The sequence below is a fragment of the Ceratotherium simum genome, chromosome 12 (assembly GCF_057802395.1).
Source record: "Ceratotherium simum simum isolate JZ-2026a chromosome 12, ASM5780239v1, whole genome shotgun sequence".
In the NCBI taxonomy this organism is placed as follows: domain Eukaryota; kingdom Metazoa; phylum Chordata; class Mammalia; order Perissodactyla; family Rhinocerotidae; genus Ceratotherium; species Ceratotherium simum.
The window spans coordinates 69,993,167-70,020,085 of record NC_141911.1 but is presented as its reverse complement, the minus strand read 5'-3'; the positions used below and the strand labels follow the sequence as shown (position 1 = coordinate 70,020,085).

Genomic DNA, 26,919 nt, shown 5'->3' with positions numbered 1-26,919 from the left:
AATGTCCCTAATACGATAATTGATTTGTAGGAGAATGCCATCATCTGGGGAGAAGGGGAATATTTAGGGTGAATTGCCTTGATGTCAGCAACTGATTCTTTTTTTTTTTTTGAGGAAGATCAGCCCTGAGCTAACATCTGCCAATCCTCCTCTTTTTGCTGAGGAAGACTGGCCCTGGGCTAAACATCCGTGCCCATCTTCCTCCACTTTATATGGGACGCCGCCACAGCATGGCCTGACAAGTGGTGCCTTGGTGCGCACCCAGGATCTGAACCCGGGCCGCCAGCAGCGGAGCGCACGCACTTAACCGCTAAGCCACGGGGCCGGCCCCTGCAACTGATTCTCAAATGGCTCAGCCAAGCAGTGTGTGTGGGGACATAGAGAGGGAAGAAAGGGGCACAATGTCGACAATGGCTGAGTCCAGGTGAAGGACACGTGGGAGTGTCACTACTACGGGAAATTTTCCTGAAGGTTTAAAATTTTTCAAAATAAAAACTTGGGGAAAAATATATAGAGATGTTTTAAAATACAATAAAAGTAACATAAAATATAAACTGGCTATTGATGTGAAGGAAATTAACAGTGAAATCCAAGTGATAATATAAAGTGGCTTTTAGAGAAAACATCATGAAAGGAATTCCTCAAAGAGAGGCCTGGAAGCATTGATGGGCAATCAGTAAGAAAGGGATCGTGTGTTTAAAGAAGAAGAAAGAGAAAATCATTATAATCACCACATTAATAGACTAAAGGAGAATCATAGAATTGTTTAAATAGATACAAAAACTCTTTGATAAAATTCATCATCCATTCATGATAAATACTTGCTGCAAGGCAGGAATTGAAGCGGTCATGCTTGATCTTATTGAGGTATTCACACACACACATAAATCTACAGCAAAGCTCGTGCTTGAGGTAAGTGTTGAATGCTTTCCCTTTGAGACTGGCACCAGGACAAGGGTCCCCTCTCACCACTTTTAGTGATGATCACACTGGAGTTCCCCGCCAGTGGAGCAAAGCAAAAAGAAAAAATAAAAGCTATAGGGGTCACAAAGGAATAAACAAAGCTGTCATTATTCTCAGATGATATGATTATACATGAACAAATCCAAAAGAGTTGACAAGTTTTTGGAATTTGCAAGTGAGTTTGCTGAAATCAAAGTCAGTATGCAAAAATCAACTGAATTTCTAAACACCAACAAGTGTTGGAAAATGAAATTTTCAAAAAGATGCCATTTACAGCAGCACCAAAATATATCACATAGCTCTGAATAAATCTAACAAAATGTTTACTCATGAAGGCCTGGATTCCTTGTTTCAGAACAATCAGGAGAAGGTCTTGAATTTTCCTCACTTCTACTTCAGTTGAGTGTCCTGTCTTGGAAATCGAGCTTTTTCCTTTGCTCTCCTTGAGTAACAACCCTCCACCTCCTATTCACAAGGAGCCCTGTTTGAAGTCTCTACGTCTGCTTGCCTCTACTGCCCCAAAGGAGGTCTTCCTGTTCAGTCAGGTGAGTGCCAAGCCTTCTTAGAAGGATGTAGGCAGGAAAACTCACTGCTCTTCAAGGCTTCACTAGTAAAGGCCACCTGTGGTTCTTTCCCCAGTCTCCAAAAGCGTGATTGGGATGGACATACTTGGCAGTTGGAGACATCCCCACATTGGGTCCTCAGCCTGGGAAGTAAGAGCTGTCATAGTGGAGCTATTAGGTGGAAGCCTCTGAAACTGCCCTTCCACACACTTGCCTTCATCCTCTCCAAGCAAGACGCTAAATCAAAGACAAGATCACTCTCTGGACATTGATGGTGGAGATTAGTGCCACTCTTAGAAATACGAAGGATGCAAGAGTGGCTGTCCCTATCATCTCTCCTCTTAATTAGCTGACTTGAAAGTAGGTGACAACTGGAAAATGACTATACACAATTGCAAGCTCAACACAGCAGGAGGCCCCGTGGCAGCTGCACTACTAGACGGGGTGGTGCTGCTAGAGCAGGTTAACAAGCCCTCATGTACATGATATGTGGTCATTAGTTTGGGGGATATGCTTATTTTTAACCCCATCAGAAAAGAAAATCAGAAACAGTTTGCATTCCTACAGAACAGACAATATTCTTTACACTTTTGCTCCAGAGCTGTGTTAACTCTTCTGCCTCTGTTATAAGTTAGTCTGAGGAGATCTGGGCATCCTGGAGAATATCACAGTGAGCCATCAGTAGATGACATCACGTCATCCTGATCCTGTAGGAAGAGAGGTGGCTACTATACTGGCGGCCTCAGTAAGACATGTTTGCTCAAGAGGGTGGGAGATAAACCCCATGAAGAGTCAGGGATCTATCATTTCAGTACAGTGGATGATGGACACATTACAGGCACACTCAACAGTGCCCTTGAAAGGCAGTGGCAAGGGAAAATCTTCCCAATGGTAGAACTTTGAGTGGTGCACCTGGCCGTCCACTTAGTGTGGAAGAAGTGAGGTGAGCATATACGTGCCGTGGAATCATGTGCAGTGGTGAATGGCCTGCCTGGTCAGCTGGTCAGCAGCCGGAAAGTATTAGAAGGTCTGTGATAAAGAAGGTGTTGGGGCGAGGCATATGAATGGACATATGGCGTAAATGCCACATATTAAGATTTTTTGTATCACATGTTAATGTCCACCAAAAAGTATCTACCACAGAAGGGGCACTGAACAACCAAGTAGACAAAATGACTTGACCAGTTGACATCAGCCAGCCTTTGACATCAGCCACCCCACAATAGACATAATGGGCACATGAGCAGAGTGGCCACAGTGGCAGAGATGGAGGCAATGCATTGGCCCCAGCATGGACGCCCACTTACCAAGACAGATCTGGCTATTGCCTCCTCTGAATACCTAATCTGCCTGCAACAGAGGCCAACACTGAGTCCCTGATGACACTGTTCCTTGAGATCAATTGGCTGCTTGGTGACAAGTTGACTACATTGGGCTCCTTCCATTCTGATAGGGCCAGTGGTTTGTTTGCACAGGAAAAGACATCTATTTGGGGTGTGGGTTTGCCTTTGCTGTTCCCACTTCAAGAGCCTGTAGGGGTTTGCACTACAATCCAGGGGCTTACAGACTACCTGATCCACAGGCATGGAATCCCACAAAACATATTATCCAAAGGGTGAACCCACTTTACAGTGAAGATGTGTAGGGTGGGCCCATCACCATGAAATCCACTGGTTGTATTACACTCACACCATCCAGAAGCTGCCGCTCTGATAGGGCATTGGAATACCATCCTGAATGAAGAGGCAGCTGAGGCACCAGCTCAGAGGTAATGCTCTGCAAGGACGGGGTGCCATCCTTCAGAATGCACTCAGTCAGGGACCTCCATACAGCAGTGTCCCCAGTAGGATCTTGGATCCAAGGGGTGAAAGCGGGAATGGCCCCCCTTACCATCAATGACTCGGTGAAGAATTTTGTTCTTCCCATCGCTATAACTTTGGGTTCTGCAGGGTTGGAGGCCTTGATCCCCAAAGGGGTGCACTTTTGCCAAGGGACAAAGCAAGAGTCCTGTTAAACCACCAGCTAGGCCTGACACCTGGGCATGTTGGACTCCCGCGTCCAGGGAGCAGTGGGTGGAGTCGCCATGTTGGCAAGGTTATTGACCTTGGTCAGCAGGAGGAGGAAGGGCTGCTGTTCCACTGGGGGAGGCAGGAATATGTGTGGAACTCAAGTGACATGCTTTGGTGTCTCTTGGTCCTCCTGGCCTATTGTAACTGAGTGGACAAGTGCTGCAGCCCCGGCCTGAGAAGGGCATGGTCTCCAGGGGCTCACGCTCCTAGGATGAGGGGGAGTCACACTACCACTGGGATGTCCCGAAGTGACAGCTGAGGGCGAGGGGACTTGCCATGGTGAGGAGAGAGGTGATGAGTACCAGCTGTGGCCTGAGACTGTTTGCAGTGACAGGAGTTGTCGTTCGCACCACTCGCCTCACTCTTTAGGTCTCCCCTCAGGAAGAGAGACCCATGAGAACCCCTGGGGAGCTGCCCCCCAAACCTGTGGGGAAGCGGATCTGCGCAGCACAAGGGGTGGACATGGCGGCCGTGGGAGTGTGCGGCTCAGCTCCCCCTTCTGGAGGGAAGCTGCGGTGAGGTGTGCAGTCGGCCCACAGCCTCCACCGACAGCACCTTCAGGATCCACTGCGGCAGTTAAGCTGGATACACTGTCCTGCGAGCTCCCAGCCAAGGAGCAGGGGCGGCAGGGAGACCAGGGCCTGGGTGTTTCTGCCCAGCACGGTTCTCCTGTGTGGGCAGTCTTGGCACTGGAGCTCCCGATGTGCCCGCGGAGACTTTCTCAGGGCTGAGACGCCTCCACCTGGATCCTCCTTTCCGGTCTTCTCCTTTCATAGGTGTCAGACCTCAAAGTCTCTGCTGCCTCCTGCTCCCTCGCTCTCTCATCTCTCATAGGCCTTAGTCCTCATCAGTCTCTTGCACTTCTAACTATCTGGGCGTCAGTTCCATTTTGGGACTCTATCTTGAGTCCAAAGGACCCAAACTGACACGGCATCTATCGTGACACCACAGAAGTGAGGCGGCTCCCAGGAGCATCACGCACAGGTGGTCTCTGCTGCATTTGGGAAGGAGTCATCTATTTCTACACCTCTCTTCCTCATTATAAAAACCTAACTTATAGATAATGAAGAATAGTGGAGTACGTTGAAGAATCAAGTCTTAGTTTTGTATTATTTTATGCTTGGAAAACTCCTAACAAGGTCTGAGTTGTCTTCTCTTTCCTCCCTGGAGCGTAAGCACCAGCTCCGTAAGAGGAGACAAGACCTTTCTGAGCACGCCAATGAGAGATGCTCACAGGAGTGCTGATCTGAGCCGTGAACGTTCTGATTATCTTGTCATTGTCTTGTTCCTAGAAAGAAACCAGAGACCCCTGTTCCCCTTCCTCCTTGCTGGCTTCCAGAACCAACCTCAGCATTACCCAGCCAGGATCCACAGACTCAGTTATACTTCTAGGAGTAAAAAGTATTTAATAATGAGATCTTACATTTTTATAGCATTTTTATTTGTGATGAACCCAGAAAGGAAGAATTTTACAATTAATTTTCCTCTTAACATCCGTCTCAGTTATCATGAAACAGTCATAGCAAAATTATTACCTCTTCATTATGAAACAAAAAGCCACACAAAGTTTAATACCTGTTAGGAAGGCAATAGAGAGACAATGGGAAGTCAACACTAAAATTCAAACTTCCTCCAGTCAGCACCCTGGCCTCCACGTGGACATCTCTCGGTGCCCATGGGTAACGAGCAACTCCCGAGGTTCTAGGTCTCCTTACTTCCCTCTGCCAAAGTCTGGTTAGAAATGTGTGTGTGTGTGCATGCACTCGCGAACACACCCGTTCTTGTGTGAGAGGGTGTGCGAAGGTGATGACAAACTTGATGATGAGAAGAGGAAGATGATTGGCTGAAAGTTAATTTCTCACCTAACAGGTAAGTGACCCGCCCAGGTGACACAGCCTCAGTAGACAGAACCAAGGTCTCCTGACTGGAAACACAGTGCTCTGGCCTCTGCTGCTGTTCCAGCTACATCTGGGCATATGCCTTGTTCCTCCCCAAGTCCCCACGGGACTGTGATTGTCCACACCCTAGTTCCCCGCCAGAGATCTGATTATTCATTCGTTTTTTAGCATTTGCTGTTCGGGATTTTTTCCCAAATGGCTTTGGTTTTTACCACCGCAACCCCTAACGTTCTCTGCAAGAAGGGCAAACACTTTGCTAATGAAAATTTTTTGGTTTATATCACCTTTTATTTTATTATAGTCCATAAATATACTTAAATATAAATGAAATCATTAAAGAATTCATATTTTAAGGCACCAAGTGTCCAAAGTTCAGGAACCTGTTGTACTTTGCTCTCATTCCGAACATTAAAATGCGAGAAGTAAAACGGCCAACTTAATATCCAACTTGAAGCTTAAATTTACTAGAATAAATGAAGTACGCTCAGAAATCTCAAGTAAGGAATTAACAGGCTTGAGGCTGAACTGATAATCTGGACCTGGTTTGATTATCACCTGGTTTATTCTTATTACTCGTTTAGCTTCTTTATTTACAAATCTAAATGGAAAGCAAATTCTCCCTTTAGAGGGCACAACAGAGCTGCTAACAGAAGAGTCACTTCCATTTGTTCTCTGTAACTCAGGACAGTTATCTTGCTGTAAAACGCTCATCTCTCATGTCTTGAGCCTCTTACTGAGCAGTGGAGGTTTATTTGCACATAATCTGTTTCTCTTTTGGCCAGGATTTTCTTTGGGGTCCGGGCTGCCGTCACTGAGTAATTCTGAGGGTGCTTCCTTAGGCATCTGCAAGATAGGGCACCAACTCCAGTGGGCACGCCCCCTCCAACCCGCCAGCCCCCACAGGGCCAATCACACAGGCCAACAGACACACAGCCCACAGGCACAACACAACACAACACAACATGACAATACTGGCTGTTCCTCCCAAACCCTGATTAGCATCTTCCACAGACATCTGAAATGTGACGTCCACTTAAAATCTGGGACCCCAAGCCAAACTTTCAGAAACATGTGTCAACTGCTAACTCCAAAGTAGGAGTTCCGTGGTGAACTCCCATTTTTGGAAGCCCGTGTTCAATGCTTGCTCAGTTCTCACAGCTGAGGTTCTGTCCTAGACAGAAAAACTGTTCTCGAACAGCAGATAATCATTGATTTCTACAGTTGGTTTGTGTTGCACTGAGACAGAAGCAGAACTGTCAGCGAATCACTTACTCTCATTCAAATGACCTACTGTTCTCACCAGGAAAAGGACTTTGCCGACTGCAGGAACCCCAGGCACTGAGTGTTCCTTTATGCGCCAAAGTCATAAACAAATAGCCAATTATGCAACGAAGCCTCTGGAGGTTTTGCCTTTCTGTTTTTGTTTTCCCGAGAGCTCTTTCTCACACCCTGGGCAACTCAGTGGAGAATGAGAGGCCTCTGCTGGAAGCACACCAACGCAGAAACTAGGCCACTTGGGGCCAGATGGTGCCCAGCCCCGCGCCACTGGAAGGTTACACTTCACTTCAGGACCGACTCTGGCATTGGGAGCCACCATGCTAATGCTTCTGTGACTTTAAAGAGTGTGGTGTGGGAAGCAGGCAGAGTCAGGTGGCCCTTGTGGCAAACAGTAAGGAGTGTAGGACACATCATCATCTCTCTCTCTATTTTGAGGCCCTCTTTGCGGGCCTGAGGTTTGCTTGTTTGTTTTTGGTTCGGGAATGCTCCTGTAAGAATGGTTCTTTGGCTTTATTTCTTTCAGGTGGTGTGACACTTGCCTTGAAATTGAATTGTGCACTCAAAATTGCAACAATAAGCCAACCCTAGCAAAGGTGGGTTTTATTCTAAAGGTCATTGTACAATTTTTAAAAATTGGGATTTTCTTTTCTTAAATTCTCCAAGTTTTAAACTTCTCCCCTAAAAAGAAAGTGGCAGACTCTTACCTTTGTTCTGCATGGAATGTTCTCAGGGACCACACTCTCAGTTTGGGCTCCGATGGCTTCTTCTAAACCTACATCAAGGAAGATACAAGGGAGAAGACAGAAGAAGATAACAGTCTTAAAAAAAAACTTTTTGGTGTCTATAGGAATACCCTTAAGAATAGAGAGTTAAATGTGTTAAAAATGTGTCACTATTAAAATTGCTGCTTTTGGGCCGGCCCCGTGGCTTGGCGGTTGGGTACGTGCGCTCTGCTGCTGGCGGCCCGGGTTCGGATCCCAGGATCGCACCGACGCACCGCTTCTCTGGCCATGCTGAGGCCGCGTCCCACGTACAGCAACTGGAAGGATGTGCAGCTATGACAGACAACTATCTACTGGGGCGTTGGGGGAAGAATAAATAAATAAAATCTTTAAAAAAAAAAAATTGCTGCTTTTAAACTGCTATTGTAGCATTTCAGCATTCTCATGCACAGGTGGCACTGGGCCTGTGTTAGCCATGCCTCATTCACTTGCTCAAAGGAAATTCTTCTGCCCATCATGATAATGCTCAAGCTCTGAGTTGACTTTTAAGTAACAGCGAGGGACTTGCCCCAGCCTCTACTCTTCCTTCCCCTTGGCCCTTCAGGGGACAGAGGACATGCAGGTGTGTGAGGAATCTTGCCAGGTTTGAGTGTGAACATACACTTGGTCCAAAGACAGTGACTCATTACAGGTAATTTGTGCTGACTCTCAGATTTCCAAAACTTAATTATCTATTTCCTATGCTATTTTGATTCCTGGCTTCTCAGCCTTATCCTAACCCTAAAAGAAGGGAGCAGAGAAGTTGAATCTCAAAAATATAACGAAAGCAACCACAAAAATTCTAACATTTGACAGTGCTTTCTATTTTTCAACATGGTTTTACACTGGTAGTTTACCTTCTAATCTCAGTTTATGCTCATAACAGAAAAATAAATTAACCTAGTTATATGATATAGGTAAACAAAAGATAAATTTGTATGACAGGCTGTAATTCTGAATGACAAACAATAGTCCTCAAAAGTTAACTCATAAAGAGTGAAATATACACACAAAGTCAAATGATTCAGCATACAGCAAATAATTGTTAACCTAAAGCCTATAATTTTTTTGTGTGTATGTGAGGAAGACTAGCCCTGAGCTAACATCTGTTGCCAATCCTCCTCTTTTTTGCTGAGGAAGATTGGCCCTGGGCTAACATTCATGCCCATCTTCCTCTCTCTTATATGGGATGCCGCCAGAGCATGGCTTGACAAGCGGTGCACAGGTCAGAGCCCAAGATCCGAACCTGCGAACCCTGGGCCTCCGAAGCAGAGGGTGCAAACTTAATCGCTACGCCACCGGGCCGGCCCTAAAGCCTATAATTTTTGTTAATAATGTCTCATGTATTTTCATGGAACAATGCTGAAATACGATACACTGCAGCATTCGTGGTAGAGCATGGTACAATGCAAACATGCAGTTTTTTAAACAAGTGAAAATAATAAAAATAAAACCGTGTGCCACTTCAGTAACAACTTAGATTTGGAATTGTGTAGTGCAAACAGAAAATTTTGATTCAACTGAGTCCACGTAGTTGTTATTTTCCTGCTATCTTTTTCTAGTTATCAAGGTATACATTCACTTCCGCCATGAATGACAAGACGCACAGTCATGCAGGACCAGGGCGGGGCTGGGGTGGGGAGCGGGGAGGGTGGGGGGCGAGGAGGCATCTTCAGGGTCTGTGCACTGACCTGTCAGAATCCCGTCAAGTTGGTCCACCATAAACTTGGCGTCTTCTTCCGTGAAGCACATGGGTGGCTTTATTTTAAGCACATTTCTGTGAGGCCCGTCGGCGCTGAGAAGCACCCGATTTTCCTTCATTCTAATTAGTGCAGGAAACACACGTGAGTGCGCACACACGGCGGCTCAGCCGACTCCCGAGCGACGCGAGCACGGGGCAGGTGAGTCCTCGCACTTACAAACTGCCCGTGTCTGAGGCGCCTTATTCCCAGACACCGGGGAGGTAACAGACGCCTTCAGGCGGGGGCGCACTTACTTGTAGATGACGTGTTGCGCCTCTGCTGTGGCCGGGGTCCTTTTCTGAGGGTCCTTCACTAAGTCAACGCCGATAAAAAGGCCAACGCCCCTGGGGAGGTGGCGAAAGAAAACTCGACACACCTTCTTTGCACTGTCACAGAAAATGAACGCTGTCCCCAAACTTCAGTTTAATTTGAAGCTGAGTGTGATTCCCTTCAAGGGTAACTTGTCATTGATTCTAACTAATCCCAGACACCAACCCAGTGTCCACAGCTCTTGCCAGTTTTTGATCATTTTTTTAAAGACTTTATTATTTATTTATTTATTTATATTTGTGAGGAAGATCAGCCCTGAGCTAACACCCCTTGCCAATCCTTGTCTTTTTGCTGAGGAAGATTGGCCCTGGGCTAACATCCATGCCCATCTTCCTCTACTATATCAGACGCCGCCACAGCATGGCCTGACCCTGAGCAGCGGTGCGTCGATGCGCCCCGGGATCCGAACCTGCGAACCACGGGCCGCCGAAGTGAAGCGCCCTCACTTAACTGCTGTGCCACCGGGCCAGCCCCTCTTTCCAGTTTGTGTACCAAGTTAGTTTTTGTCATCTAGTTTTTTTCCTTCACTTAACTGCAAAGGAAAAAGGCTTAAAAACAACCTTTTCATGCTATTAAGTTTCTCAGGACATTAATGATGATAAATGTTTAATGTTTATACACATTTATGAAAAAAATTGAGTTTTCCAGGATATCATTTTAAATAATTTTTAACAGATCATTGAGAGTTACTTTAAGTTCTTGCTTTTCATCTTTCGGGTGTTGAAATCATCCCAGCTTTATATTTTTTTAAAAACATATAAAATTCAGGAAAGACATACACCCAAAAGTTACAGTGGTGATATCTGGGTTCTTAAGAGTGATTTTTAAGAGTGATTTTTGGATTAAGAGTGACTTTAGTTTTCCATGTTTTTCAGTGTTTTCTAGATTTGGTTTTACGTAATTTATTTTAAATTTATAAGATAAAACATAAGCTATTTTCATTTGGAAAAATGAATAACTACCTGACCCCTTCATGATCAACATACCTGACATCTCCTATCAATGCATGCTTAGCCTTTTGTCTATTCAATAACTCAGTGAGGTACATCCCCACCCTTGTGGCATTTCCCTGAAGGTCTTCATTCTCAATTACTTCCAGGACAGCCAATCCCACAGCAGAAGATACTGGATTTCCTCCATACTGCAGAACCAAGACAAATGAGAAAACATAGTAGTTAAATTAATGGTATTATTTCATCTATGAGATATTTGGCTCATACATAAGCAAGTAAAGATATAATTTTAACAAAACTTTCTCTCATGATATTTGTTTCTTAGATTTAGAATGTAGCATGATTCTATTCATTCAGGATTGAGTGAAAATTGATCCCAAATTATATTCTCCATGCCGCATAACAGGTATGAAGGACTATCGGGGAATTATTGGTTCATCCAAACAAAAAACAGACGTTGTGTTGGGAATTAAGGATTTCACAGTGTGGTTCAGTGAGGGGGATACAGGTTGCTGCCCCTGAATAGTTGTGTGAAAACAGCTAAGCAATGACATTTTCTCCAAATAATTTATGTCCTTAGATTTGAGTCTTACTTTTAGCTGTAACAAGTCCTATTATACACACTGCAAAAACTATAATAATTTTTCTAAGCTTAAAGTTGATGACTTTTGGGGGTAAAACCAAGGAAATAAAATTTCCCAAAGATAGAAATTTAGTATCTCCTATGACAGCCATATAACATTTTTTGTGTGTGTGTGAGGAAGATCACCCCTGAGCTAACATCCATGCTAATCTTCCTTTTTCCTGAGGAAGACCGGCTCTGAGCTAACATCTATTGCCAATCCTCCTCCTTTTTTTTTTCCCCAAAGCCCCAGTAGATGGTTGTATGTCATAGTTGCACATCCTTCTAGTTGCTGTATGTGGGACGTGGCCTCAGCATGGCCGGAGAAGCGGTGCGTCGGTGCACGCTGGGGATGTGAACAGGGGCCGCCAGTAGGGGAGCTCGAGCACTTAACTGCTAAGCCACAGGGTTGGCCCCAGCCATATAACATTTATAGAACTGAATCATCTAAATACTTCAGAAATGTTGGGGAATTTAAATGTGATACAAAACAAAGACGATCATATCATCTATTAATGAAATATCATAACCTCTAGAGTTTAGCAGAGCAGCCATCTATCATTAGAACAATTAATAAGAACATTTTAGGAAGGAGAAAGATACACAAGGAAAAATACAAGGAGGATAGTGCCACGTAGAATGCAATATGGTTAGATCAAAGTTTGGCGAGAGTCCTGGGGTGAGCAGCTGGCAGTATTGAGCTTTATTTTTTACTGCAACAGCAAGAAGTGTAAGAACATGCATTATTTTTCCCTCTCAGCATTTAAATCCGAGAGCAAAATTTACCGTATTGAAATACTCCATCCCAGAGCTGCTGAAGGCTTCTGCAATTTCTTTGGTTGTTACCACACATGCCACTGGGTGGCCATTGCCCATTGGTTTCCCCATTGTGACAATGTCCGGAACAAAGTCTTCACCATGCATTTGGAAGCTCCAGAAATGTTTCCCAGCTCGGCCAAAGCCGACCTGAACTTCATCAGCTATGAACACACCCCCTGCTCCTCGTACATATCTGAAAGGGAAAAGAGCAGTCTAACGCGTGGGGTCACTGAGGGCCCCAAACCCACCCACAGAGACACTACTGAGGACTTACAGCAATGTTGTATGTAACCTGAAGCCTGTAATCTGTGTCAAAAACATTTCAGTGCTCAAAACCCCCAATGACACTTATGTGATGTCACTGACTTTGAAATACAATCACATAATTTCCAGATTAGATATATTCTACATTGTTTGGGTTTGTGCTGTTTAAGTAAGTGACATTGAAGTATTTTAAGTGGCAAGAGAAAGAATTACACAAGTCGTAGTTTTTAGCAGGTTTAATCTTCAAACTTTTACTAATTGGTAAGGTTTGGGCACCAGCCAATCAGAGAAGATGCCAGGCGGGGGCTGGAGCAGAGTCCTGGAGGCCCCCCTCTGAACTATGTGTAAACCCTTTATTTACTGGATCTTGGGAAGGTGGAGGAGTTCCTGGAGCCCTGGGGTGGGAGGTACTCTGAAGTGGTTATTTACCAGCTAGTCTAGAAGGACTTCAATATTTTAACAACCAGTATTGCTGTACAGAATTGGCACAGTGCCCTTAGTTTGACCAAGGGTGCCCAAATCAAGTACATACTCTGCCACTTTCTGGAAGTAGCCTGCTGGAGGAATTATCTGTCCGCCACAACTCTGCATGGATTCAGCAATAAAGGCAGCAATCTACATGAGAGAAGATAGAGTCAAAGTCCATTAGGTCCTCCTCCTACCCCCTAAAAAAGAGGACTTCTTACAGAGCAGATTATTTAAAGAATGGCTGGGAATGGACCTGCGGTAAGTGGTAAGTAGGCCATTTGATTAAAAAGAAAACAAAGATACCTACACTGGAAAAACAACTGATCTGAAGCCTTAGTTTCTGAAATTTTAGGGTACCAGTGAAACTACCACGAGAAATGGAGGAGAGGACGCCTTACATTTCTCCATGATTAACTTAAATGCAGTGTTTTCATTAGGATCAACTGAATAAGACTGATGTTTTGATCAGTCTTTAATATGAACCTCTAAAAAATTACCCAGGTCCTAAGAACCTTCCTGTGATGCCTGTTCCTCAGCTTGAGGAAACAGGACTGCCTGAGCCTGGAATCTGCATAAGGAAGGGGAGGGTGACTTGTGGCCACACACGTTAGTTACTATGTTGTATTTCCAGTTCTTGCCCTGAATCGGGCTTAACTCAACAGAATTAGGCAATTCATAATAGGAACTTCAGAGAAAGTGTTCTGGAGGCTACATGTGCTTCTAAGAAAGGAGAAGTAGAAATAGATAACAGTGAAAGAAGAAGAGAAAACAAAGAAATAGTATGAGATATGAAGTCAAGAGAACCAAGGTTCTCGTCCAGACTGCCTCTTAGTAACTGTAGTACCTTGGCTTAAGTCTTTCACTTTCAAATATTTCATTTATTAGCTATAAAACGAGGCCGTTGGATGCAAGAGATTACTTTTCTAAAATTCCATGATTTTAATATTCTGAAGCATCCATCATATATTTGCTCACTGCTTTCAGCACTGTTAACATGACAGCATCAATTCAGTAACTATTGAATGCTAATGTTCTCAAAAAATTATCCAAACCTTTTTAGCAGTGAAAAGACCCTATGATCTTAGTAATGCAAATTTTTTTCTGCAAGAAGTTTTTACTGTTCATAGGCTACATTTGAAGAGGAAAAGAGCAGGAAGCTCCCCATGACAGGTAGAGCTCAGGGCTACCTGCACAGATACCGCATTGGAAGAGACAAAAAACAAATGGGATGGGAAGAAAAAGAAGAAACAGTTAAGAAATGCAAATGACTCTCCATTCATTAAGATAAAAATATTTGAACTGTAAAAGCAAAGACTTCATTTTTATCTCAATTAAGACTTTTTTCTTGCCATGTTGATGCCACAAGCCAGTTTAAAGGCAAAGCATGTGTCAAATCGCATGAAAACTCCACCTGAGTCACCCCTGAATGGGCTGAGGATTTAATGTTACGCTGAAGACAGTGGAGTGAAGACTGAGGAAATGGAAATCTTTCTCCCACTCTGGAGGATTCTGGTTCTGCCTTACAAATCCAGGCCCAGACTGGAAGAGCATTTTTCTGCCTCAGCTTACCCAGGCTCCGCAGCTCCAGGAAGGTGAACCAGTTCCAGGGAAGCGCCAGGGCTCCCTGGGGGTCTGCAGTCTGCACTGTCCCGAGACTGCAGGGCCACTCTGCTATCCCTTCCCTGCACCATGTGTCAGGCCCTGGTGTCTCTCCGTGGGAAGAGTCTTTCCGCAGGCTATCACCTTTCTTCATCCTATCTTCCCCTACCCCTTTTGCACCAGAGTCTGCATCCCACTGGGAAGGTCAGAATTAGGCCACCAGTTCTGCAACAGGCATAGTGATTTCACTTCCAGGATAAATAAAAATAGATGGTTTTAGAGGCATGGCTATAATAATACGAACCAAATGAAACACGAACCAAATGAAAATGTAACCAGAGAAGAACAAAAAGGGAATTTAGATCTAATCCTTTGCCACCTGTTCAATGTATCACAATGATTTCAATCCATTTTATAAAAAATGGTAAAATGTTCCCATGCTATAGATACAAACCTTCCTTCCACTGCTATGAGCTTCTTCGATAATCTTCTTCACCTCACCTGCGTAAGCACCGGCTGGGTCTGCATGGTCTTCTCTGTATTTTCCTCTGTAAATGTCTGGAGCTGCTGCCTGAAGACATCAAACGATACAGTTTCTCAGGATTTGCCTTTTTGACAAACGAACTTAAAAAAAAAGAGCACATTAGAAAGGTGGCCATGTGGATTTAAGTGACTCTAGCTTCTTTTGTTCTTTTTATTTTTTTTGCCAGGAAGATCGGCCCTGAGCTAACATCTGCCAATCCCCCTCTTTTTGCTGAGGTAGACTGGCCCTGGGCTAACATCCGTGCCCATCTTCCTCCACTTTATATGGGATGCCACCACAGCATGGCTTGCCAAGCGGTGCGTCGGTGCGCACCCAGGATCCGAACCAGCGAACCCGGGGCTGCCACAGGGGAGCGCGCGCACCTAACCGCTTGCGCCACCGGGCCTGCCCTGGTTTTTTGTTCTTTTTCCTTAACATTTCTGAATTCTGTGAAGAACTGAATTCCTTGCGTTGTGAACAGGAGCCTGGATTTGCTCCAAGATCCCTATAAGTCAAGACTGCATCGGTATCCACATAAGGAGCACATTCAAATCCACAAGGCTGACCACAGAATTTGAAAATTTCAACGATGAAAACTGTATTAACTGTTCTGTATTGAAAAGAAACTAACACTTACCAACTATATTGCAAATTGTAATCATTCAGAAAACTAGAGTGCCTTAGCACTGATTCCAGATCTTAAAATTTTGAAAGAAGGTATTGATGATTCTCTTAAGAATGAAGGATGGATGATCCTTAATTCAAATAAACACACCAAGTGAGTTTTACTGTTTCAACAACTTGAGTGGTTTTAAAATTTCATTTATTTACTATTTATTTTACTTAATACATCTAAATACTAAATTAGCATAAAGAAATTTAATTTTAAGACAGTAATACACACCTGACGCAACTCTGAATCTCGAGTTGACATTAGTGATAGAAACAGTAATTGAAGATCAAGGGACAAGAAAAATAAAATGATAGCTGTGAAGAACAGTTGTTGCTACCACTATACGAATTTGCCTACTATGAAACTCCTCAATGGATCCCAAACTGCATCCTGTCATTTTCTAGCTCTTTGACTCCAGCAAGTCACATAGCTGCTCTAGATCTTAGTTTCTTTCTCATGGTTTCACTTCGATGAAAGGATTGGATGGCATTTCTTCCAGTACTAACATTCTGATTCTAGGAGTCTAAGATACTTACCACATGGACAAATTCTTTCTTAACATCTTTGCCCTTTCGAAATTTATATGGACTGATATCAATTAAAGATGATAGGTGACCATGGTAAGCACTGAAAAGAAAAAGAACAGTAACAAAAATCACTCAAAGAAGGATGTTCTTCTACTATATGAAAAATAGCATTGCACATCATCCAGGGAGAATCTCAGCATTGGCACCAGATTTAACTATATGGGATCTAATTTTTTATGGCAAGACTGGCCATATAATTTGTCCAGTTCTCCTTACTCATGTGATAAAACACATGGAAAGCCAAGTATGTATCCTCATAGACAATTTCTTTTTAGCAAGAGAAAACCCAGTTTCTTTGGATTATATTAAATCACATTTAGCTTGTCTAAATGTGAAAAGTTATTTTCTACAGCTTCATGAAGAACTTCATATGTATGTATTCTTTAAATGTATTTGATAGTATATTCTAGTAAATTTTAAAAACAACTTTCTGTCATAGAATGGGTATGTGTTTCTGTTTGGGGTGGTTTCTAAAGGACATCCAATTGCAAATATTAGCAAACATCAGTTGGTAAGGAATAGGAGGTCTCTTCAAGAACTAAGATTGAGAGGTGATCAAGTGGCTATGAAATTCCTTCCTCTCATTTGAAATACAGGTGGCTAGGATATCCCTTTTCTGTTTCTTTCCCAGAGATATAATTGGGAGATCTGGAAAAGAAATTATAAAAGGCTCACAAATAGATAAAGCAAAGAGGGAGGACTTCTCCTACCATTGATTAAGACATGCTACAAGGCCATAGTACATACTTAGAAGAAATTAAGTATCCTTCAGGTCTAAGTTGGCCTCGATACCTTAAAACGTAATAAAAATCGTGCCATATAGCCAGCCTCCTACACACGAACTTATGGTATTAGTATGGACAGGATCAAGACAATTTTGTCTCTGAAGGAGCTTCTTGCTTAAAAGTCTTGCATCCAAGACTTACTGGTCAAGAGTGATCACATCCTGGTGGCCTCTGAACTGTCGAGCCAGGCGTAAGGCTAAGTCATTGGCTTCAGATCTATTAAGATAACATAGAGAAAGGGGACAATGTGACATAAGCTCTTTCAAAGACAGTTCCAAATGTTAATTACAGAACTTGTAAGATTCCAATGATCCAGAAATGTATAAAGAAACAAGTGGACATCCTCTCCTTCCCTTCAATCTTTCCCACCCAGCTCACTTCACTTTCTAATACAAGGTTCCCAGGTGTTCTCAGTAAAGAATGGGGTACATAGGAGAACCCAATACAAGTTAAGGACCTGCTGCTCATTTCAAACTGGAGCCCAGTTCAGCAACACCAGGAGGTGCCTAACTTTGAGGACACTGAGAAGCCTGCTCTCACTGGGAGGAAGGGAGTATGGGGGCCCGCGGTCTTGGCTACTAAACTGTGTGTGCTGACCCGATATTTGACTTAGCTCCTTATTTACAGAATGAAGACCATAATTTTTCTATCTACTTTAGAGAATAAATATACTACTTAGACAGGAGGAAGAAAATAATCACTTGTGGGACGTTTATTGTCTGCCAGACATCACACAGAATGTTTAGCTTCTATTTATTCTCATACCTACTCTGCAAGGGAGGTACTGCCATCTCCTTTTTATGGATGAGGAAACAGCCTCAGGGAGGTTAAGTTACCAGAATAAGTTCCCACAGCTAGTAAGAGGTAGGGCCAGCGTTCCGACTGAAACCCGTTTAACTTCAAGATCATTCTTTGCACCACCGCAGCCTCCGCCACATCCAGTCTTTGGTGACAGTGCACTTTGGGGCTAATCCCTCTTTGACAGTACAGGATTCTTTAGAAGTGAAAGTCAAATATTATTATATTTAATTTATGAAGGCAAGAATGCTTTACAACAATTAGTTAGATCCTAAAAATCTTAATTCTTTACAATGAAAAAGAACGATGTTCTGGTTATAAATTTGATTTTAGAATATCTCATTGAAAAGAGAAAAGTGAATCACAGAATCATATAATTGGACACTTACAGAATTTCTAATAGCTTTAATACATATATACACAGATATCATTTTTAAAATGAGTTGATACTGTATATACAGGTTTCCTCCCAATATAATATTGCACTGTGAGCTTTTCACATGCCACTAGGCACGTGTTTTCAAAAACATACTTTTTAATGTCCCCATAATATTCCATAGAATGGACATATAATAATTTAAATTTGCAGAATTTGCAAGTTGGAATGTCTCTATTCACTTGAATTTATTCCTTCCTTCTTTGTGTTTGTGTTGGGGAAATGTGTTCAATTGCCTAAGAAAACAAATAAATCAAAAATCTTACAAAAGTTATATCTTGTTGAGTACGGTTTTTTTGTTAACATTCCTTATTCATGCTTTGAAAAAACTATCTAGGCTCATTGATCTTTAGCTACTCACTCTGTTGCCAGAAGAGTTGAGTGTTATTTGGCTAGTTAGGTTTTCCCACATGAACAGCAGACTTGAATCTTTTTGCCATGGTTACGACATACGTATCTATCCTTTGGGGACACTTGAGGGTACACTTTCCCCCAGGAAGCCACAGTAATAAAAAGCTGAGTGGCTTGCACACATCATCAGGCTGTTGTCTTAGGCGGCGTCAAAAGCCTTGGACATGCTGCCGGGTGTCCTATCTACAACAGGCTCATGGAGTAAAGTAGAAGGACCAGAACCGTCGGGTCCCCAACTTGTGGTTACTTAGTAAATGGCAAGAATCTCAGGAAACCTTTTTAGACATCTGTGCTCCACCACGAATCAAAAAGAAAGGAATGTGAGAGAGTAAATCAAGAGATTGGTGGGAGCGGGGAGGGTGGGAAACCTGGGAACATACCCTGAATTTGTGAAATAGCAAACAGAGAGTTTCTCGGGCAGTGTCGCAGAGAGGCGCTTGGCATACTCCACAATGTTGTCGTGCAGGAACCGAGAATTTGTGTTCAGCAGTTCCATCTGTTTCAGGGCAGCTCTGACCACTTCTGGGTGACAGTGTCCCACTAAAGTTAGAAGACAAAAGCCCAAGAAATTAGTCACAGTGCTAAATGCCTGGGAAGTGAGGCAGATTCTGAAGTAAGAGAAAGAGATGAGCTTCTTGCTCTCCCACAGTTTGCAGCAACTTTTCCCTGCTAGGACGACTGGCCCATTCAGCCACTGCAATTCCTGGGACAGATATTAATGGTGCCAAGACTGCCTTACTTCATAACGTATCCTTTAAGGCACGAGGAAGACAGGACACTTGCCGTGGGCCACGTTGTTGATGCAGTCCAGGTACCGCTCGCCTTTCTCGTCGAACATGTACTGTCGCTGAGCTCGCACTATTTTGACGGGATCCGCAGCAAAGAAAACTTTGCACGAGGGCCTGAAATAATGACAGGAACACTTTGGTCTGGTAGGACTGCTCAGTGTTTTTCCTTCTCAATGAAGGTTACCATCAGTGCAAAATTTCAATTACATAAAGGAAAGGACAACACAACGTGGGTGACATACACTTTTTTAATTTCATATCAGCCTGGAAACTTTTACCTTAATCCCCATTCGTGACACTGCTCACATTCCTTACCCTTGTTATACTAAATTTGCCGTGATTTGACAACTCTATTTAGAGGCACATGGATCAACTCTGACAGCTCTAATTACACAAGCCAATAACTAATTTTCCTATGGGGAATTTTGTTTTACCAGGAAAACAAACTTGTTTTCCTGAGGCTTACTATGTGTCAGGAACTGACAAATATTACAAATATTATCACATTTAACCCTCCCAACAATCATACGAAATAGGGGTTATTATCATGCTCATTTTTGTGGGTAAAGAAACTGAGGCACAGAAAAATGAAGAAACTTGTTCAAGGTTGCACAGCCAGTAAGTGAGACAAGCCGAGTTTGAAAGCAGACTGTCTTACGGCACAGCCCAAGATAGAGCGTGCTTGCTCTCTCCTTCTAATCTATTTATAAAGAAACACATAGCACTACAAGTTAAATACAAACAACTTGGTATCAAATATGATGAAGAAGAGTTTATAGGAGATAATTTCTGTGTCTTCTGAGTGGTACTTGTTTTGTATCAAATGGATTTTCTTAAATAATGAAACATTCTTAAATAATGAAATCCAATTATTCTTCTAACCCCTTAATCCACTCTTTTGAGCATATAAAAAGATCATCCAACATACAAAAATCAGTTGCATTTCTGTACACTAACAAAGAAATAGCAGAAAGAGAAATTAAGAATACCATCCCATTTACAATCACAACACAAAGAATAAAATACCTAGGAATAAATTTAACCAAGGAGGTGAAAGACCTATACAGTGCAAACTATAAAACATTGTTGAAAGAAATTGAAGAAGACACACAGAAATGGAAAGATATTCTGTACTCTTGGATTGGAAGAATTAACATAGTTAAAATGTCCATACTTCCTAAATCGATCTACAGATTCAATGCATCCCTATCAAAGTCTCAACGACATTTTTCATGGAAATAGAACAAAGAATCCTAAAATTTATATGGAACAACAAAAAATTCTCCAAACAGCCAAAGGAATCCTGAGAAAAAACGAACAAAGCTGCAGGCATCACACCCCCTCATTTCAAAATATGCTACAAAGCTATAGTATCGAAAACGGCATGGTACTGGCACAAAAACAGACACACAGATCAAGGGAACAGAACTGAGAGCCCAGAAATAAACCCACACATTTATGGGCAGCTAATTTTCAACAAAGGAGCCAAGAACATACAAAGGAGAAAGGAAAGTCCCTTCAACAAATGGTATTGGGAAAACTGGACAGCCACATGCAAAAGAATGAAAGCAGACCATTATCTTACACCATACACAAAAATTAACTCAAAATGGATTAAAGACTTGAATGTAAGACCCGAAACCATAAACCTTCTAGAAGAAAACATATTGGGGCCAGCCTGATGGCGCAAGTGGTTAAGTGCGTGCGCTCCGCTGCAGCGGCCCAGGGTTCGCCGGTTTGGATCCTGGGCACACACCGACACACTGCTTGTCAGGCCATGCTGTGGCAGTGTCCCATATAAAGTGGAGGAAGATGGGCATGGATGTTAGCCCACGGCCAGTCTTCCTCACACAAACACACACAGAAAAATAGAAGAAAACACAGGCAGTACACTCTTTGACATCAGTCTTAGTGGTATGTTTTTGAATACATGTCTCACCAGGCAAGGGAAACAAAAGAAAAAAATAAACAAATGGGACTACATCAAACTAAAAAGCTTCTGCACAGCAAAGGAAACCATCAACAAAACGAAAAGACAACCTAACAACTGGGAGAAGATATTTGCAAACCATATATCCAACAAGGGGTTAATTCCCAAAATATATAAAGAACTCATACAACTCAACAACAAAAAAATGAACAGTCTAATAAAAAAATGGGCAGAGGATATGAACAAACGTTTTTCGAAAAAGAAGATATACAGATGGCCAACAGGCACATGAGAAGATGTTCAACATGACAAGTTATTAAGAAAATGCAAATCAAAACTACAATGAGATATCACCTCACACCTGTCAGAATGGCTATAATTAAAAAGACAAGAAATAACAAATGTTGCAGAGGATGTGGAGAAAAGGGAACCCTCATACACTGCTGGTGGGAATGTAAACTGGTGCAGCCACTATGGAATCAATATGGAGATTCCTCAAAAAACTAAACATAAAACAACCAGGGGCCGGCCCAGTGGCATAGTGGTTAAGTTCACGCTCTCTGTTTTAGCGGCCCGGGGTTCGCAGGTTCAGATCCTGGGTGCGGACCTACGCACTGCTCATCAAGCCATGTTGTGGCGGCAACCCACATATAAAACAGAGGAAGATTGGCACAGATGTTAGCTCAGGGACCATCTTCCTCACCAAAAAAAAAAAAAAAAAAAAAGAACAACCATATGATCCAGCTATTCCACTGCTGGATATTTATCCAAAGAACATGAAAACACTAATTCAAAAAGATATATGCACCCATATGTTCACCACAGCATTATTCACAATAGCCAAGACTTGGAAACAACCTTAGTGCCCATCGATGGATGAATGGATAAAAAAGATGTGGTGTATATATATATATATATATATATATATATATATATATATACACACACACACAATGGAATACTACTCAGCCATAAAAAATATGAAATCTTGCCATTTGTGACAACATGAATGGACCTGAGGGTATTATGCTAAGTGAAATAAGCCAGATGGAGAAAGTCAAATACTGTATGATTTCACTCATATGTGAAAGATAAAACTACAATAAACACATAGAGACAGAGAACAGATTAGTGGTTACCAGGAGGGAGGGAGGAGGGTGAAAGGGGTAAAGGGTCACATAAAATAAATAAATAAATAAATAAATAAATAAATAGTCATCCATATTTTTGCTTATTTGGATGAATGTCTGGAGAATAAATTTTAGCAACATAGAAACATCACAAAGGCTTGTGAAAGACCACATTTAGAAACTGAAACTGGGTATATTATTTTTATTTTGCATGCACAAAAAATGCCACATGCATTTAGACAGTAATTGGATAGTTGTATATTAAACTGATATGCAACTGTTTAGACAGTATGCTGATTATTGTAAATAGGTAATGTTAAATTTTAAAATTGCCTAAGATTAAGCATCATCAGCTAAAATAAACTAATATTGAATGAGAATTTTTATTGGTTCAAACTGAGCTGTTAGTTTATACCTATGAGTTAAAATCCAAAGAAAACCTCTGTTATGAATGTGGGCTGAAATCTGCAGACTTCACCCTGCCTTGTTAAGTACTTTTCACCTTGCCACCCAGACTTCAGGTAGAATTCCTCCACGCCGTCCAGCTACATTCCTCCTTTCACAGGACTTGTTCTGCTCACATCAGAAATCATTAGGTTTTCATTGGAATCTAACTATACAGGATTGAAAACTAATATAAAGAAGCGATGATTGTAAAAAGAGAGGGGGTGATCTGGGAATGAGGGAGGAATCTGACCACTCTGACCCTACTTTGGGGTGGAGAGGGATCTAACTAGGCTCCTGTACCACCTAGAAACTTCCCGGGGTGAGATCAGGAGATCAGTACGAGAAACTGCCCAGCATTTCTCGGAAGAGGATGCTGGTTCTTTTCTTTCCCTGTCCTCCAGTCGTCTCTCGTGCCCATCCACTGCAGCGCTTGCTAAGTACCGGTACACACTGCAGACTGTTGGTTTTACAGTGGCTAGGGGTCTCAAAGGGCCACCAGCAGCATTCATATTTACATGCACCTTTTTAAAACCCGGATCACACTTATTAATCTCACTTGCTCGCCCCTGTGAAGCAGAATATTATTCCTACTTTCATACAAGAGGAAATTAAAGTAATTTGACAGAGGTCACCCAGGTAACACGACTCCCTCCTAAGGCTAGAGCCCAGGGCTGACTTAACTTTCTGTCCTGTACGCTCACCAGTATACTACCTAATCGTTCATACCAAGGGCAAAACAAAGGTGGAATGCAGAGAGCACTGCAGTTTGAAATCGAAGTGAGGGCACGGCTTGGGACATCAAGGTGGGTAACTGGCATCTTACGCTTAAGAAGATGGTTTCAAAGTTTTTCTACTGGCTGGATTAACCCTTTACCTTTTAACCAAGCATGCAAGAAGAAAAGGCTCACTTTAAACAAAAGTTGTCAGAATTAGTCTGTTTTCATAGCCATCGTCAAAAATATTTCTGAGTTCATAGTTTTGAGGAACTTTTGAGTTGGTGAGAGTGGCGGACAGCTGCCCGTCTCCCTCCCAGCGCCCATCCCTGGAATGGTGTTCTCCGTCTAGTGCTATTAACCCTCGTCGGTCAACTCCTCCAGCCGGCCGGCAGCCCGCACTCCTCCGCCGGCTGCAGACAGAGCGCGGGGACCCCGCGGGAGCCGGCTGGGAAGCAGCCCCCCAGAGCAGAAGCGCGGCTACGCTCTCCGGGCGGGCGGCGCCGCGCGTGCGCAGGTGCGGCAGGTGCAGCAGGTGGGCCGGCGGCGGCGCGCGTGCGCAGGTGCGGCAGGTGGGCGGGCGGCGGCGCGCGTGCGCAGGTGCGGCAGGGGAGGCAGGTGGGCCGGCGGCGGCGCGCGTGCGCAGGTGCGGCGGGGGAGGCAGGCGGGCCGGCGGCGGCGCGCGTGCGCAGGTGCGGCAGGTGGGCGGGCGGCGGCGCGCGTGCGCAGGTGCGGCAGGTGGGCGGGCGGCGGCGCGCGTGCGCAGGTGCGGCAGGGGCGGCAGGTGGGCGGGCGGCGGCGCGCGTGCGCAGGTGCGGCAGGGGCGGCAGGTGGGCCGGCGGCGGCGCGCGTGCGCAGGTGCGCAGGTGCGCAGGTGCGGCAGGCGGACGGGCGGGCGGCGCGGCGTCTGACACCGGCAGGCAACCGCCCTCGCGGAGCGTCCGGCGCCCGGTTCCCGCTCGCGGCTCTCTGCCCCGCTGCCGCTCTCCGCCCCTGCGGCGTTGTCCCCCGTCTGCGCTTTCCTCGGGGCTGGGCGCGCTTACCCGATGTGCTTGCTCCTCAGCGCCAGGGTGTCCTGCTTGCTGTACAGCTCGCACATGGTGGCGGCGCTGCGGGCGTCCCTCGGAGCGCGCGGACGGCCTCAGCGCGGCCCTTCCTCCCGCTGTCCCTCGCCGGTGCCCTGGCCCTGGGCGTCGGAGGTTCCTGGCCGCATCAACTAGCAGGGTCATCTCCCTTTTAAGTCTTGGCCTGCCTTTGCCCTTCTCCAAGCCCCACCCTCCTCCTGCCTCCGCCGCCTGGTGCCCGCCAAGTCCCTGGATGAGCCGCTGGTTCGCCACCCGCCCCCGCCCCCGGTCTAGCTGGCTCGGGCTCCTGCCCTGCTGATGCCCACCCCCTCCCCAGCCCTGCCACTCTAACTCGCCTTTGATTTTCCTAACTGCCCGGCCTTGCCTTTCTTCCCCCTCTGCCTGTGAATGCCTCCTTTCCCACTTTCTTTCTTGTTTCTTTTTAGTGTATCTGTTATTCTCTTGTAAACGTTCAAAGATTGCTCTCTGGAGATATCAAGACTCTCCAGTTGTCTCCATTCTCACCTTGAGCATAACCTGTCATAACTCTGTAAAAGTAATAAGTCACATGGGCTCAGGATAGGTAACAGGGACTCAGCCTGTTACACTTCTAATTTCTCTAGTACTGTACAGATTAGAAAACATATTCATGTGACTTATCTGGTTCAGTCCTCAAAACAACCCAAGGGATGAGCATGGGAATTGTCCCATTAACATATGTCGACCTGGTGGTGCACTTGGAATTCATTCCTAGGTGTCTCAACTTTCTTTAGGATGATCTTCACCCACTGATCAATTTGAAGTTAAAGACAGGGACAGAGGGGACTCTAATTAACTACAACATTAGATCATAAATTATTTTAAGAACTGGAGATGGTGTGGTTTAAGCTCTCTGTTCTGTAGATAAGAACAGTGAGGTGCAGGAAGGGTCAAGTCTTATTCAAGGTCATGCAACTACTTAGCCATAGAGTTTAGATTAGGTCGTTTCATTCTTCCTATGTTTTGAAAGGCAGCAGAGAAACCCTAACTTATCTATAACACACTTGATAAATGTTTGCAAATGACCTTTCTCTTGAATAAAGTTGTTATTAATTTACCTTAATGCACTGCAGGAAGAGTAGAATTGCATTGCCCAGGATAGGTTGAGAAATGGAGTCCATGGAGGAACAGTGTGTTAAGAATTCTAGGTGTTACAAATGAAGGGCAGATGGCACTTATCGAACTTGCAAGAAACCGCGATCATGTAATCTTGGTCTAGTTTCATACTTGAAAGATGCTGCCAAATGTACCTTTACTCTCAAACCACCTGGACATGGTGACATCACAGATAGTCACACTCCTTCCATAAATCTCCTTTAAATATGCTTTAAAATATGTTCTTTAAATAATGCTGGACTAAGATTCTTGGGTTCTAGATCTGGTTCTTCATAAACTAGCTGGGCTTCTTGACCTTTTGGAGGCCAAATTTCTTTGTATTTAAAAAAAAAAGAAAAGAACTGTCTCTGACTCAAAGCATTACAAGAAGGGCTTTAAAGAGATTATGATTGTGCAATGTGCCACAGGATTATTGTTAAAATCTCAATGCTCCTATCGTCTTGGTCTCTTTTTTTTTTTTTTTTTTTACCTGATCTCTCAGCAGATTGGACCATTCCTTTCTCCTTGGAACGCTTGCTCTTTTGATGTCTTGACACCATCACACTTTCCTGATTTTCCTCTTCTCTCACTCAGCATTTAAATGTTGGTATCTCTTAGGACAGGGTCCTGGGCCCTTTCTTTTTTCTGCTCTCTTTCCTGAGGTAATCCACAATGATTCCCTTAGATTTAGAACCCATCAAGGTGCCAAATTTATACCTCCACCCAGGTTTTTCTTCTCAGTCCCAGACTCTCATATCCACTTCCTTCCTTGACAACTCCACTGAGAGGTCTCATGGACACCTGAAACTTAATGAGTCCATAATGGAAGCTTTGATCCCCACCCCCAAAACTATTGCCTCCAATAAGCCCCCCATCACCAAGCATTTATTCATTCATTCAAATATATCAAATACTCACTGTCTGCCACTAAAGGTTTCAGTTGCTGGAGATAAACAGTGAACTAGACTGAACGATCCTGTCTCCCGTGGCTCAGCCTCTAGTTCTGCACTGTCCAATACAGAGCCACTAGCTACAGATGATTTCAAGGACTTGGAATGTGGCTAGTCTGAACTGAGGTGTGGTGTCAGTGTGAAATATACACCATATTTTGAAGACTTAGTACCAAAAAAAAAAAAAGGAAAATGTCTCATTAATCTTTTATATTGATTAA

General features: G+C 43.7%; 1 protein-coding gene across 3 annotated transcripts; it reads right to left on the bottom strand.

Moving 5' to 3' along the window:
* Positions 1 to 5,029: 5,029 nt before the first annotated feature.
* On the bottom strand, positions 5,030 to 24,804 carry ETNPPL (ethanolamine-phosphate phospho-lyase). Of its 3 annotated transcripts, none has more exons than XM_004426590.3 (13): positions 24,594 to 24,804; positions 19,326 to 19,444; positions 18,923 to 19,082; positions 17,039 to 17,113; positions 16,062 to 16,152; positions 14,784 to 14,900; positions 12,795 to 12,877; positions 11,966 to 12,191; positions 10,591 to 10,745; positions 9,529 to 9,618; positions 9,224 to 9,354; positions 7,476 to 7,543; positions 5,030 to 6,336 (listed from the first exon to the last, which is right to left on the bottom strand). In XM_004426590.3, the coding sequence occupies exons 1-13, from the start codon at positions 24,647 to 24,649 to the stop codon at positions 6,208 to 6,210; spliced, it is 1,500 nt and encodes a 499-aa protein (XP_004426647.1). In that variant the 5' UTR covers positions 24,650 to 24,804; the 3' UTR covers positions 5,030 to 6,207. The 3 variants fall into 3 exon arrangements, with proteins under 3 accessions (XP_004426647.1, XP_087293373.1, XP_087293372.1); XM_087437247.1 differs by lacking the exon at positions 24,594 to 24,804 and adding an exon at positions 23,712 to 23,983; XM_087437246.1 differs by lacking the exon at positions 24,594 to 24,804 and adding an exon at positions 23,746 to 23,983.
* Positions 24,805 to 26,919: the final 2,115 nt, after the last annotated feature.